This window comes from Gymnogyps californianus, chromosome 3 (assembly GCF_018139145.2).
Source record: "Gymnogyps californianus isolate 813 chromosome 3, ASM1813914v2, whole genome shotgun sequence".
NCBI lineage: Eukaryota > Metazoa > Chordata > Aves > Accipitriformes > Cathartidae > Gymnogyps > Gymnogyps californianus.
In genome coordinates, this window is record NC_059473.1 from 78,255,800 (window position 1) to 78,272,375 (window position 16,576).

The window sequence follows — 16,576 nt, forward strand, 5'->3', positions numbered from 1 at the left end:
ACCTGTAAACTTTTCCTGTATTAAGTGGTCATATTGCTGTCTCAAGACTGGTATTTAATCTTGATATGACAAATCTCGCATGGCGTAACTATCTGAGTAGAAGCATGGAACAAAATCAATCTGTAACTGATAATTATTCTATTGCCTAACTCCTGGCACAGATGCAGCTGACTACAGTGTTTATGCAGGTAGGCTAGACATGATTTTGTCAGTAACCAGGAGACCGTGTTCCTGCCATGCCCCCTGTCACTGCTGGGGGGGGGGGGGAAGTGCTTGAGGGGGTATGTGTCTGTTGGTCTGTTTTTAAATTTACCGTTTTGCCAGAGACGGGCTACGGAGTGACTTCCCCTGCAATTATGCAGGTAGATCGAAGGAAAGTGGTAACCTCTTAATTGAGAGCTGCGCATTTACTGTGGTGCAGCTACGGTGATAGAGAAACCATGTCATGCAGTGCTTCCACCAGGAGACAGAAGCAGCAGCCATGTGAACTGTGGCCCCACGTACAAATGCACTGAACACGTGCTTGTATAGGAGAAGCATCCATGCCTCAGAGCCTGCAGCTACTCCACACCATGTATTCACTCCTCATTAGCTAGCTGTCGCAGAGGAATTATGGACAAAGGGCACAAGACAAAAGCAAAACTAACCGTAAAATGTCAGCTTTCTACCTGTAAAAATAATTTCAATAAAAAGTTACCTAACTTAAATTTATTTGCAAAATGCTATATTATATATAGCAAGAGCACATCAATATGACAGAGTACCACTGTTTGGAACCAATAAGAACACGTTTTCTATGAAGAACTAAAAGCAGCACATTTCAGAGCAACAAAACTTCAGTACGTCTGTACAAAAGGAGGAAAATTAGTAAGGCACTTCCTCTAGGGTGGTAACAATAAAAGCACCAGTATCCTTTGAGGCAATACAATAGTAATGAAAGTGTTAATTTTAAACAGACTTACTATGCAAGACAAAGGCCTGGATGCTCCTAGGAGCAGCTTGTAATAACACTGGTCTAAGCCAGAACAAAATACAGCAGCATAGTACAAGACTTCGTTTGTATTTTACCTTTTTGCCAACATTATTAAGGAAAACGAACAAAACCAGGTTAAGAGCAGGGCAACAGAAAAACCTCCTGCAGTCATTAGTGTGTCTTACTTGTCACAAGCTCTTTACTAAAGGAGTGACGCTTACTTTGAACAGGCGCAGCCCTTGTGACCGGGCACATACCCAGGCTTGGCTATGCCCCTTACTAGAGCAGTCTGACACTTCTGCCCAGCAGCAGCCGGGAGCCAGCAGCTCACCCCAGAGGTTGCTCTCCAACGTCACCAGAAATACCTGGGAGTCTGACATTCTCCACGGTAAGCCCAACAGGCAGTGGCTGAAAAACTTAGTAACCACAGTGCTTAGGTGCTGTTGCAGTCGTCTTTAGTGATACTTTCCCTAAGAATTCTTGTTTTCTGTATGGAGTTCAGGAAGACTACATTTACTGGGACTGTTTTAAAAGGTAAAAATTTGACTTGGCAAAGAAGTAAAATACCTGTAACTCGAAAAGTTAGGCAGCCTAGAAAATGGGCAAGTTCTTCACATTCCGATGCATCCTTTTGCCAGCCCTCTCTTTTTCTAACAAACATCCTAATTTACATCGTCTCTACATGAGAAAATCTAGAATTTTTTTTAATTTAGGACTTACTATATTAGCATACTAACTATATTTGAAGCCACATGTTAAAAATTCTTTGGATGTGCTGTGTGCTAGCAGTCTTTAAACTTTCAGTAAACAGAAGTTTGTTCCCGTGAAACAAATATATTAATTTCCAGTAGTGAATATTTCTCTATACTACAGCCCATAGGTCCAAGTTGCTATACCCACATACACACTGCATTCCTGTCCTTTATAAAATAAGCTTTAATTATTTTTTAGCCCTTCTCTCAGTTAAAAAAAACCTTTTAAAAATAATTTAAAGTTATGCTTATTGACTATTCTGGATTAACTGTTCACTGACACAACTGTAACACCATGGGGTCTCTCCCACCTTTAGTTCTTCCACTCTAGCCCGACGCATATTACCACTCTCCATCTCACATTGAGTTGTGATGATTTAAAAAAAAAAAAAAAAAAAAAAAGTTGAGAGATACTCAAGCTTTTATAGGGGTAATAATCTTAGAGAGGTGAAATCATTCAGTTGCTTGTTCTTTTTAAAATTGCAAAGACAAGACAAAACTCTCATTGTTGATCCTGTATCCTTCAGAGATGGCAGTGCCAATTCTAGTGTCTGGAATAGTGGCTAATTCAAACGTCCTCTTTGCTTGTTTGGGTTTATACAACTAGTGGTTCCCAACACTGCGTTAACTTTTCTTCATTGACTGCGTTGACAACAACATGGTTGCGATCATATTGTGCGCCCCCTGTAAAGAAAAATTTCAGAGTGTAGATTATCTTTGAAATGAGAGACATGTACTCTAGGTTTCAGGGCAACTCTAATAAGTGCTGGTGTAGACAGTTTCTCTTCTCCCCAAGGCGCTGAAAAGACAAACTCATTTTCATCACTGCCTCCTTTTGGAATTAATTTTGAAACAAGGGAGCCTGCCTGCTCCTCTCCACCCCTTCAGTAATTCAGTACCTCGGCTTTTTCAGCCTGGATGGGAAAGGAAGGAAACACTGCAATACAGTCAGGGGTAGCTCCTTTAAGACTGTCACTTCCCAAAAGTCACACTTGGCTGTTCAGTTTCCCCTCAGCAGCTGTCAGTTGTCACTTTGCTCTAAAGATGATGTTTACACGATGAAATAAGTCCTGCTGCTAACAGACAATACGAGCATGACCACACCAGGGACAAGGTCTGGTACTCATTTACTCTTCGCCATTATGATCCTGTATTTTGACCAGCTGCATCACAAGTCGCCATACACAGAATATCACCCAATGTTCAGTTGTTGCCACTGGCAGCTGAACATACCTGAATGCAAAATATAACCCTTTCTTAGAGGGGCTTAATTTACTCATGTGATGCAATGCCAAACATGTTCCCATAGAAGAGCACCATTAGTATTCTGACTTAAGAAAGTCGGAAGCAAAGAAACGTTCGACTAGAGCTGAAAGTCAGAACTGACCTTTTTTTCTCACATCTAGTACATAGTGCAGAAGTGCAGGACACGTGCATCTCATGTAGTACAACATACCTGCAATAGCAGGTAGTATTCCCACCGGAAGCAGCCATCTGAGCCAACCATTTATACAGAGCACCTGAACACTCCTACGGACACCACATGTTATTCTGCACCCCTGTAGCCTCACCCTCCCTGAACGAGCAAAAGACAAGCCTGGCAGCTGAAAGCTTATGATGAGTGTAACATACGGATTCTAGCAGATCTCAGAAAGAAATACGCTAGGCACCTGGAGTCCTGCATGGGCAAGCACATTTAAGAGCAGCTCTTTTGTACTAAGGAAATGCCATCTCAAGCACCTTAGCTGTTCTCCGCTTCAGGAATTTGGGGGACGCCTTCTGGTGCCACTGTCCCAAATCAGAAAGGTCTCTGAGAAAGTTAACACCAACATGATTTCTCTCCTTGCCATCACCAGGCAATTACTAAAAAACAGCAGAGATACACAGCAGAAACACTTGCAGAGTTCTTCAGAAGAGGGGAAAAAGAAGGGAATACCAGATCAAATACTCCCACAGGAAAAAAAACCTAACCAGCAGCTACAAAAAATAACATTAGCTACATAGCTCAGTTATCACTACGAGTGCAAAAAATATTTTGTAAGCGGTGTCTGACAGAATATAAACATGTTATAATGGGAAAAGATGGGATTTTTTTCAGTGGAACAAGAGACGCTTTACTTTGATAGAGCAGTGCTCTGGCCAAAGCTTTGTGCTATGCCAGTATATCCACGAGGTGGCACTGGTAACTGCGCAGTTGAACAACTGCATTCATTTGCTGAAGAATTCATTAATGCTCAATTTGTGGTCAAGAATGGATCAGCAGAATTGACAGAAACAGGTAATGTTCCTTCCAGGCTTTCTCAAATAAAAGCTAAATGTACCTACTCTTTCATATTTACCATACAGGTTTACTTTTTTTTTTTAAACTAAGAGTGCATCTATACTTTCATCACCAGACCTATCCATTGTGAAGTTCTTCAATTAGAAATGCAGAATACATAATTGCTTTTAACATGATTAACTGAAGGCAGCGTAATAGTATTTCTGCTTGTTTGGTGCAACTCGGAACTGACTTTAGAAAAAGGTATGCAGAGTCATTGTAACTAAAGACTCTCCCTTGAACTGGAGTCTTTTTGATAAGTTTATAATCAATCATCACTAGCTTTTTATGGCAGTCAAGAGAATTTGTGACTATTTGTGCCAGTGTTGTATTATGGTCAGACATTAGATAACTCCTTTCTCACAGTTCTGATAGTCCTGTCCTTTTTAGTTCTAAAGTGCTGACTGTTGACTCTGGGGTTTTTGGGGTTTGGGTGGTTTTTTTTTTTTGTAATTGCTGCAATTAATGTCACAGCATCAATGCAAAATTAATTTTAAAACAGCTAAAAAAATAACAGCTATAGAAAATGATTACTCCGCCCACCCAAAAATGCAGAGTTATGTAAGAACATCTGATTATGCTAATTCTGCTAATCATTCCATTTGTTGCTTTTTCAGACCTTCTATGAAATTATGAAAACAAAGTTCAGAAACAGTATCTACATGAATCAAATTGCTGTGACAAAAGCAACTGTAAAACACACATCAAGTGTGCACAGACCTTAGGCTGCTATGGCAGAATCTCATGTTTGCAATAAACGTATAGCCATTAATAAACAAATGAAAAAACTTTTTGCATCTTATCACATCAGTGTACAAGCCTGCCTTTGCTTTCCCAATATCCTTTGGCTATTGCATCTACAACTACTATATAAGAAAATTTGCTCTATACAAATTAAAGTTAATGAGAAGCTAGGTTTTTCTTGCTTCAGCATTTTAAATAATTATATTGACATCACCCAGTGCCACGTAATATTAACTGAGGATATCTACAGTGAGTGGACAATGGGAATACAAGATAAGCAAGTACTGTGAGTTACTAAACTCTACGTAGGAAAAATGAAATGAAGTCTTTGGGCCTGTATAATTCAGGAGATCAGACTAGCTAATCGGGTCTTTTTTGATTCTAGATTAAAGTAACTATAACACCATCCTTAATTTATAGGCACGTTTAGTGTTTATCCCACTGTAAATACCATGTAATTAAGACACAATGTAATGAGATAACACATTTGCTTACCTTTGATATCTAAAACCAGCTTGGGTTTCATCTTGCTATAAATCCTGCCATCGGGACTAATATGCCAATATTGTTTGTCTTCATTCCGCTCAAATGACAGACCGAGTTTAGAGCCAGGAGTTATAAGATTTCCAACAATTGTCAAGCAGCAATCCTCTGCCATCTGTATCATCAGAAAGGCAACAGCAATTATTCAAAACGGCCTTACTTCTAGTATCCACTGTTTTTTTAATCAGATAGGAGAGATGTCAGCAGGTGAGAACAGAATCTAGGAACTGCTTTCCCTAAAGGAATGTATTTTTGCCCCAAACTCAAGACTACTTATTTTTGTTCCTGTTTCTGCTGACACTCTCCACTACATAAGAACGTTAAAATAACCATGCTGTATCAGACCAAAAGGTACAATTAGCACCTGCCTCGAGCAGTGGCCAGTAACAGATGCCATGGAAGACTACATTCACTCTGCTCTTGTATGCAGTATGTTCCTGGTAATCTCTCCCAGTCTACAGCAATTTCCAGCCCAGAGACTCTTCCGTGCAGAGCTGGTACCTTTAATACTTGGACGGTTTCTGTCCTATATGTGAATTTGTTAGTCACTACCCACTGAGATTAATGTAACACCTTTACATGAACACCCTTCTGTATCATAACCCTTCTGTGGCAAGCAGTTCCAAATCTTAACTACTACTACTGCAAAAAAATAAAATTAAAAAATAATTTGATAGGCAACTACTAGTTTTATTTGATGCTCTCCTCACCCGCCTTCCTCTCCCTTATTTTAAGGGATGTCTTGTCCACACGATGTTTGCAGAGACTTCAGTCATATCATCCCTCAAACTGCCCCCTTTGCAGGCTAAAAAGTCCTAGCTATTTCGTCTCTTCCTTGCATAGAAGCCCTCCATCTCCTCTGCGCATCCTGTTTTTGGTCTTTAATCGTTTCCAGTTCTGCAATAACCTTTTGTGATAGAGGACATAACTGCACAGTATCGAGTGTATGAATTTCACAGTGTATCACAATAATATTTTCTTCTTTGTTCTATGTTCTTTTCCTAGTCATTTGTATTACTTGATTTCAAAACTCTGCAAATGTCTTTATGGTTAAAAAAAGAACTGGCAAAAATCAAGCTTACTTGAAAAGAATATTAAGGCTGTATTAGTAGTACATTACAGTTAATTATTCTGTGTGAACAGTGATTTTCAATAGATCAGCATAAGCCACCTTGTACCTTCTGAATGGACTTCAGCGGCAGATTAAACACACACCTATGCCATTGTTGATATGGTCCTAAATTATTAAATATATGGTTTTGAAAAAGTAGTACTTCTTACTATTGTAACCTAGAATTGAAGTAAGTCGATTTAGTTCTGCAGTTCTGAAATTCTCATCTGTATCTAAAAATGTTCTCTAGTGGGACTTGGAAGACTGAAAGCTTACACATTAGGTCCACTAGGCCGCTACTTCACCCATCTCCAAGAAACTCATGAAGAGTGAGGAGACGTGAATTCATATCTGCTATTCATATCTGTTTCTGACAAAATGAGCAGAATGACTTTCATATCCTGCTTACTGGTTATCCCACCTACCTGAAACAGCCCTTCCTTGAAAACCTCAGGCATACCTCAAGGTACTGTGACTCAGTCAGATGACCTAAGCTTACAGGAAGAAAGGCGCAAGTTCTTCCAATGACCTACGTCTGCCTACGTGCATGTACCTATCCACCCACAAGCTTAATTTTTTTTTTTAAAATGTGGTGAAAAACAATTTTTTATGCAAAATACATTTACTGCCATTCAACAGAAAGATGGCAGAGCTCTGTAAGAGTTCAGTCATTTAAGATCAATGTTGCCAGCCTGCACTCCGCACTAAGGTACCTGATTGCTATACAGCACGCGCTGTGTATTTTCTGTGCACAGAAAAACTGCTTTATGAGTGTCGTGGTTTAACCCCAGTCAGCAGCCAAGCACCACGCAAGCTGCTCCCTCACTCCCCCCCCGCCCCGCTCCCAGTGGGATGGGCAGGAGAATCGGGAAAGAAGGTAAAACTCATGGGTTGAGATAAGAACAGTTTAATAACTAAAGTAAAATATAATACTAACAATAATAATGGTGAAATATTATAATAATAATAGTAACGAAAAGGAATATAACAAAAAAAAGGGGGGGGGGGGGAACAGTGATGCACAATGCAATTGCTCACCACCCGCTGACCGATGCCTGAGCAGCAATCCGCCCTCCTGGCCAACTCCCCTGAGTTTATATACTGACTGGACATGACGTTCTAGGGTATGGAATATCCCCTTGGCTAGTTCGGGTCAGCTGTCCTGGCTCTGATTCCTCCCAGCTTCTTGCACACCTGCTTGCTGGCAGAGCATGGGAAACTGAAAAGTCCTTAACTTAGGATAAGCGCCACTTAGCAACAGCAGCGTGTTATCAACATTATTCTCACACTAAATCCAGAACACGGCACTGTACCAGCTACTAAGAAGAAAACTAACTCCATCCCAGCCGAAACCAGGACAATGAGATACAGAGACAGGGACAAAAACCAAGAGCATTTATCCAAAGCCATATAATACCACACTGTCTTGATATGAATACTTTCAGTGAAATGTTTGAGAGGCACTGTCAAGAGAAAAGTCTTTTGTATGCGACATTAAAGCTTTTAGCTTGCTTTGCATCATTTTGCTGTCTGCATAAATCCCTTTTACTACTGCATGTGTCCTGTAAACATGTCCAAACAATGCCTTAGCTTATTAACAGTAAGATTCTTCCCTCCAGCATAGATGACATAGGTATAATGGCTCCTTTGAAGTTGTACAATCCTACAGAAAAAGTTCACATGATTCTTTGCAGTCAAGCTGTTTAACAGTATTAAAGTAACTTAATTTTCTTTGGCCAGCATCCCTACCTAAGACTGTTCATGCTTAAACATTATGAACTGCGCATACCTCTGCTTACCTCAATGACAACTCGCACATGATTAGTTTTATGGACTGTGAGAAAAGTAGGACTTCATTTGGAAACTTGTACAGAGGAATGGAAAAGGGATGAATTTGACAAATACAGGGATAACTAGAAACAAACCAACCAACCAATTAACCCAAAAGAGTAGGATTTTATCTTTAAGCTTGCCTGAATGCAGAAGAGGACACTACATTACACTAATCAATCTACCACAAGGTATGCATCGTTCAAAACATTATCAGGAAGCGTCTGCATTTTAAAAGGTCTCCCCTGCTTTGACACTTTTGTGATATTTTCACTGTGGAGAAAGAGGGCATGAAAGTGGAAGGAGCTCATGAAGAGCAAGGCAACGATCTTCTGGTGTTGACTGTACTTATGAGGTTACTATTCTTTAAGGGAAAAGTAAATCATAACTAAAATCTCTCAAAATTTCAATTACATAAAAAAGGTATACAACTAGTTTGTATCACCTGAAAAAGCCAGAGTTCGATTAAAAAAACCAAACCAAACCAAACAAACCCCTACAAAAAGATATTACAGCTGAAACGGAATAAGCCTATAAAATAAATTAAGATGATACAATAGGAATTGAATTCAGAAAGCCCTACTATTGGAGAGGAAAAGAGAAAATTCACATTGAACTTGAACCTCACCCGGCACCTTAGGAATCCATCCTGATAAACCCAGATTTGATCATCTGAGTCTGTATCTTCTGCAACCTGTATTCTGAGAAGATTCAGATTGTCTAAGTTTCCATCAGCTGACATGAATTTTCCTGTTTCCTTGTTTCGAAGCCTGAAGTACACACGTTTCTGCAGAAGACAACACACCTCTTTAACCACAGTCTCAGCGCAGAACACATCCTGCTCTGGTTAACTTCAGAGCAATTACTGTTCAGTGCTGAACCCCATGCCTCCCTCTTTCTTTCGGAAAGCTTAACTTTTCTATTTTAGAATTTAATTCCAAAGTCCATAAATGTCTAGGACAAGCCAAGCTTTGAGAACTCGCCATCCTGCATGGAGAGTTTCAGGCTTTCCTATGCACTGAGATCGGCACACAGTGGAAAGCTAAGAATTTTTAATTCAGAGCAGCACTAACTTCTCTCTGCTAACTTCTCGTATAGATGCTCTTAGCTTTCATTAAGGGTGCACTTGTGCAGTGCTGCTTATTTCTGTGGCAGCAAGTATTACACTACACATTCATGCTGCGGCTTGTTACACATTAACATTTCTGTTTAGACAAGCTCTCAGCCAAGGCAGTCAAAATGCATTATTCCGAACTCTGCTTAAGGCTATACAAAGACAACGCTATGACAGCAAGCAAATGCATTTGGTTACAGGTACAAGTAATCTGTGAATTAGAAAAAGTTGTTTCCTCAATAAAATATGGCTCAGCAAGAACCTCACATGTTAAAGCTCACAGGACTGCTGTAGCATTGGACCAAATCACATGGTCCTTATTTAGAGAACAAAATGAAAAGGACACCATGAGAATAAGTTTTGCATTAGATTTGCAAATTATTCTGCCAAGTAATAAGCAGGGAACGACTTCGCCCCTAAATCAACACATCACCACTATTAACTGAAGTATCCAATTTTGTTGACCAATTTTCTTGTTGTTCCAAAAATAATGCAGATAGTACAGACAGTACACCAGTGACCAGTTTGGGCACTAATTATAAAACAACTTAAAATAATTTATATATAGTAGTTATAGCCATTATTTGTTAAAATAATTTAGCCAATCCTTATATGCCGTCTTCTATACCTTGGTTTAAAGCAGATGCTTAATGAACAGTTTAAGCAGTAGAACTGCAAAGCCATGTAGCATAATCAAATAGCTTTTATTACAAGTGAAACTGTAGAGCGATTTCTTTACACAGCTGCCATTGCTGAAGCTTGTGACATGCATCAAGACTGTAACATTGCTTTCAATTGTATAATATCCCCCCAACCCCATTACAAAATATAAATTGGTACTTGACAATCTCATGTCAGAGCCTACTCACCTGCAGTAAAGGTCTCAGAGAACCTATCTGACAATAGCCACTCACTTTATACCAATCTGGAATTTCATTCGGTGATAACAACATCTGACGCCCCCTGTAATTACTATGCTCATAAATTATCCATCTACGAGGGAGGGGAAAGAAAAAAAAAAAAAAAGACAATGCTTTTACTGCCAAATCCTGCTTTGGAATCAATAAATGGGTTTAATAGAAATTTGTCCCACAAAGTAGTAGTGTTTAGCTCTGGAAAGTCAATGACCTTCTTTTTAACAGGTCTTCAAAAATAATAAAATCATGTCCTGATTTAGATCAACCGCATTAAGATGAGTACACTGGAGTTCACATTTTAAAGTCCTGTTATTTAAAAATTACAAGCTGAATGAAACAAAGCATTTTCTTGCCTTAAAGGGAGAACCCAACTTTTAAATATCATCTGTTTTCAGGAGGTACGGTGACTCCTCAAGGAGCATATATGTATATGCTACATACGCTGTATATGCTAGATTGTTGCATGTGCAGAACCAGTAGTTCTGTGTATCTTAATTTGGACAGGCCTGACCCACATGGGAAAGAACTACTAGGGATGCAGACTGCAATAAGCAAATACTGGAACTGCAACAGGGTGAAGTTCTCTAGGGTATTCTGATAGAGGTTTTATTGCAAAACACCCTTTTTCTTTCCAAATACCTGGAAGGGGCGGGGGGAGAGAAGACAGAGAGAGAGAAAAAGCATATAGAAAAATTTTGTTTAGCATTCCTTAGCACACATCCAACCACGCTTACAATCACATAGAGGGCAACCTGTCAGAACCTGACTTCTGCTTCTCTACTATTGGCACAGGCAGTGAATTACAACCAGACTTTGAAACAGGCTGCAATATGTTGAGTTTTCTCACACGGATTTGCTGGGACTGTCCAATAGCTGTAGGTTTTTGAGCACATGAACACTCAATACACACATTTTCCTGTTACCTCCTTTCCTCTGACTGATTTGTCAGTAGACGTCTATATCCAGAAGCAGCACACTCACCTTAATTTTGGTGCTTTTTCACAGCCTAATACACATCTATCCCCAAGTATGAAATTAAGAGAATTATAAACGGATGTCTCTTAGCAGAGGAAGAGAAGACAAAAACCCCTTCAATAAGGGAGGCAGTAGGGGCAAGGACACTCTGAAACCTGTATTTTGACACATTTCAGCAGCTGACGCTGCTATAATGAAATCAGAATTTTCATATCATACTCTATACGTTTCCAGTGATCAACCAGAAAAAACATATATATTCATTGGACAGGAAACACGCACAATTCACGACTCTATTACCTGGAATCATGGTAACCATGTTTTTGGCAAAGAAGTAACTTGATGTTTGACTTCATGTTATTTCATGTTATGGAAAGTGACAATCAACTATATTGTGGTTATGGTGAAAGATACTGAAATCTCAGGAGACTTAAGAATATGGAGCATGTACCTTTTCTTATGACCTTTATGTTTCAAACTTCCGTTCAGTGTGCTAAGGAAACCCTTTGACCAGTTCATCCAGACAGGAAAAATGGTTTACTCTACAAATCTGGTATTAGCTATCCACTTGAGGGCAGTCTTAAGCTATCCAACAGCACCTCTCTAGCATACACCTTGGAAATTTACCTCTTCAAAAGAACACATTTAAATGCAAAGCAACAGTAACATGGATTTATCGTTAAAAAAATAAGTCAGATTCTTCAAGTTAGAAAAAACGTGAACATATACTTGGGGCAAGTATCTTGGAGGTAGAGGTTAACAACAGGAAAAAACACAAAACCAGAAATTTAACAGATCTGCTGGAACACTGGAAGACGTTTTCAAAATGCTTCCAGACAGTTTTTAAACTTCATCACAGACTATTTCTTTACATGATCTTCAAAAGTAAATTTAGAAAACAAAACTGCTTAAAAATAGCTAATGAATTTAACTGCTAGATTTACAACCAAGAGTCTGACGCAATTCCTGAAGTAAAAGGTATTATTACTAATGCCAAAAGGAGCCAGATGATAACCTGATTGTACCACTGTGTCCATAACATCTAGCTAAAAGGAGGAACGTGAAGACTTAGTAAAACATTTTGAACTTATGACACATGACACAGATCACAAACGGAACAATTTTTTTATGATTGAGACCTAAACCAAGAGCACAGAAGTTGGTTTTAAGGATGCTATGCAACTGGCTTTTATAATATGGCATGAGAGAAGACACCGTTTCCTTATGAGCTTTATTCAAATTCATTTCAACTTCTAGCACAGGGCACCAGTCAGTGATAACATGCTGCAACAGGATGTGAAAAGGTTCTGTGAGAAGAAACTGCATTAATGCACTGCACACATTATGATATTCTAATTTTGTACTCCTTGGTTTCTAACACCTGTAATTTTTCTGCTGAATAAGTACATCATTCTAAAGAATCAAAAAGTGATTTTAAACTTACATGCCGCCAAGGACTTGAACTGAAGCTATTCGAGGATTGTATCCCAGGAACTGGAGATTTAAGATTTCTGTACTGAATTCGATTTTCTTTCCTTGGAAACCCACCTTTTCGAAAAGAGCTATGCACGGCTCAGACAGCTCCTGCAAAAGGAAGATAAAGCACTTTTATAGGATGTTAGAACTCCAGATGGTGACTGTGAATATCATTACTCCACACAGCCCTTTTATTTCAGAGGTTTCTTCTTGGTTGTTTAAGATCAAAGACCCTGAATAATGTTTTTCCTCTGCAACAGGTTACTTAATAAAAAAAGTAATAAAAAGCCCTTATACAAAACACACAAGGGATCTTTATGCATGGAGCGTAAAACTTCCTTATCTTAAGGCACACACAAATGTCTCTGTGGTTGATTCTTGCATAATATCTTAAGTATGTTTTAAAATACATTTTAATTAATGCCATATCCCTCTTCCATTTCACTAAAGCCCACTCGTTGTAGGAATTCTCATCTTCAGACCTGAACACACAGTAAGATAATATTGATTTCTACAGCTTCAAATGACGACAGCCTTGTCAGCACTGCTTATCACTTACTGCTCTCATTTTTAACTCTTACAGTAGGTTACGGCAACATCAATCTCTGACTAGACAAAAGCTTCAAGATCCATACTTCGGAGGTGAAATTCATGACTCAAGCAAAAATGTAACATCTGAATCCTCCAAATTGCTGTGGGGAGATGATTCTTCTCCCTCTCTGTCAAAACGCTTCTGGTGTCAAAGGGATTCTGCCCACATGAAGCTCCCTGCATCACTGAATCCATTTTAAATGTCTTCTGGATAACGAACCTTGGACTCTGTTCTGTGTGGCAAGGTATCTGTAGTGGACTGGAAATAACTGGGAGGTAAGGGTTTGAAATCCCTCAGGGTAAAGTCAATTAAGTCCGAGTGTCCTGGTGGTACAGTTTACGCTCACAGACAGAAATGACCCTGCCACGCCCTTTCTCGCAAGTCTTTCAGCAATGACTGCATAAAACCAACGCCACAGCCAGAAGAGCTCCTTCCTGCTGGCATGTGTTCGGCAGGCTCGAAACACATCAGCTGGATCGGGAACGCCCGACATGATGCGAAGTCTCGACAGACTCCCATCTGGCCTCAGGCACGGAAACAGGCCCTCCAAGGCAGAGGTGGCTCTGTACACGCATGGCAGCGGATATCTGTGCGACTTTGTTAGACAAGACCTCGTGTCTACCAATTTCCAGACGGTGCTTAAACTCCTCTTTAATATTCCTTTAGACGTTTAAGGGCCCAGCTGATAACGTTGCATGAGCGTCACCATTATCTCCGCAGCAGTCCAGGTTATCGCACAGCAGCTGAGCTATGCTTCCTGATCGCACGCACGCTGCTAGGCTGCGGAAAATGCCAGGAGAGGCCTTTCAGCTTACTCCAAAATCAGAGTACGCTCATCCCCACCACGAAAGGTTAACACCAGTTAGACTGTCATGCGTCATCACGGGTAAAGAGCCCAACAGAACAGTCGCACCATGATGTCCCGGCGTCTCTGACCCCTCAGCCCTTTTACAGACCTGCACCTGCACTCTGAGACAGGCAACTGGTCATGCAGCAGCCCTTGAGCCATATGCAATGCTTCAGAAATAATCTATTTAGAAAGAAAACACACAGACAGAAAAGGATATCCTCCAATTTTCTGCCGCATCGTCCACTCCGGGCATTTTTTAGATTCAGCAGCAACACTGTTATATAAAACCTTCCCCACAGAGAGAAGTGCAAGGTCAGCTCATGAGTTTTCTTTCAGTACTTCCCATGTACTGCACTGTATGAAGCTGGTGCTACTGTGTATCTACATTTAGTTATTTCACAGAGTTGCTCATTAAAAAGAAGTATTTTCAGCATGACTGTTCAAGCATAAACCACATTCACAGTTGTTTTTATAGTATGTTCAGGAAAAAGAATATGTAGCAAGTTCAAGAAGGAAAAATGCTGTTTTCTATCTGCAGCACAACCATGTGGAGCATGCAAAGCAAGCACAATCAAGCAAACACACAGTGGTATAAAAAACCAAAACCCTTGAGCTTATGAATAAAAACCCTTTTAACTTTCACTTCCAAGTTTATCAAATATCCCTTTCATTTCCTTTTTTTATGGTCCCTTAGAAATGGATCCCTGCAAAGGGGAGTTAAACTAGACAAATATAGTAACGTTACATATTAAAATAGCAAAGGTGTTTCTGGTATAGAAATGTCACAGAAAAATCACAAGAAAAGTTATGGGAATGGCAGATGGTGAGGAGGAATTAAGATTGGCACTGCCAAAAAAACAATCCCAAAATAAATCTGGCAGGTGAAACGAGTATCTAGAATAATAACATTCAAGCTTTTGTAAAATTATGAAAAATGAACAGTATAATATGATCATTTCCACCTAACTTCTTATTCTCTGTATTCTGGTTTGCTAATAAACGGCTGAGCAAAGTGACCCATTTTCCTCTTCTCCGCAGGTAGGAAGCCTCTGGAGAAGGAAGCAGCAGCACGTGACTTGCAGACAGATGCAGCTCCATCCTACTGTCTGAAGTGTGATAAATTGTAGTGCTAGAACAAGTTTCAGAAGTTATAAGAACTTAAAGAGGCACAGAACTGGCATTTGGCTGTTTTAACACAACAGTCTCTGTCACAAATAATAAATCTTCCAAAAGTAAGCTGATCCTTCCAGCTTGAAACAAGCATTTTAAACCCAAGAACTCGATACTGACATGTACAAAAGAGCCCACTTTAATTCATGGTGATCACCCACCAAGCTTGGCTAGAAACAATTCTATTGCTTTTAATAGGATCTGTCTACTGGACAGCCAAAGAGTTCAGAAGGCAGACATACTTGCTGCAGATGTTTGTTTACACTGTTCATCAAAATGCTCCAGAGACATGAAAGAGGATGACACATTTTAGTTCTCCTTCGTCAACTGCTACATCACTGATGGGTTACCAAAATTACAGTGGAGTGCTATAAAGTTGCCAAATTCAAAGAAGAGAGTCAATAGTGTACTCCTCCTTTTTTAAAATTAGTACCATCTCTTCATATTGCTGTAAGTTCCTGGATTCTTGACCACATTTTGCTAGTAATTACTTTGATCTTAAAAGATACTTGCAGATTCCATAAGTGATCCATCATAATGATTGGTTATAGTCTTGAGCAAACTTGTTCCTCACCACTGATGAGTTACAAAATATGTAAATGTTGTTTAGTTTGTATCCACCACACATAACACCACCACTGTCTGATTTTGCCAAACAGCATTGGGTGTTGCTTTACTTTATCTAGAAGGGTACATTATTTCATGATTAACTCAAGTTGCATTTCCCTGATGATAGCAATAGTGTTTTATAAGTACACGTATTTCATGCAAAGTTGCTTAGTTAAGTCTGCTTTTTTACTATGCATAAAAAACAAGGTCCGCAGTACAGATGTTTCTTCACACTGTCCTACTGACATTTCTCAACTCACTCTAAGTGGTCTCTCCTACTGGGAAATAAAGAGTCTATCTGACACATCCTTGACTTTTTTTACAGAAGTCCTTTTATAAGCTGTTATTAAGAACAGTGATCCCAGGCAGCTGCTTCTGTGATGTCCTCTCCTTTGCAAAAACAGCACAGAGGTCAAAAAAAAACCTGACTGCAGCTAGGACATTTAACTGCTACTACATAGCGAAAAAAAAAAACCAACCAAAAAACAACTCCTCTGTTACCTGTGCATCCCTAGCATTTTTACTGTTGCAAAAAATGGGGAGGTCAGAGTCATCAGTGTACTTATCTTTACTTTACAATATTTCTAATAGCTTTACTTA

General features: G+C 39.5%; 1 protein-coding gene across 1 annotated transcript in view; it reads right to left on the bottom strand.

Annotated features, from left to right (window-relative positions):
• Positions 1-2,158: 2,158 nt before the first annotated feature.
• CRYBG1 (crystallin beta-gamma domain containing 1) overlaps positions 2,159-16,576 on the bottom strand; it is a 44,132-nt gene continuing 29,714 nt past the window's right edge. Inside the window, exons 19-23 of the mRNA XM_050893732.1 lie at positions 12,724-12,863; positions 10,257-10,380; positions 8,902-9,060; positions 5,285-5,447; positions 2,159-2,409 (exon numbers count right to left, since the gene is read on the bottom strand). Of these exons, the coding sequence (XP_050749689.1) occupies positions 2,321-2,409; positions 5,285-5,447; positions 8,902-9,060; positions 10,257-10,380; positions 12,724-12,863 (675 nt within the window). The 3' untranslated portion in view covers positions 2,159-2,320. The remainder of the gene's footprint in view (positions 2,410-5,284; positions 5,448-8,901; positions 9,061-10,256; positions 10,381-12,723; positions 12,864-16,576) is intronic.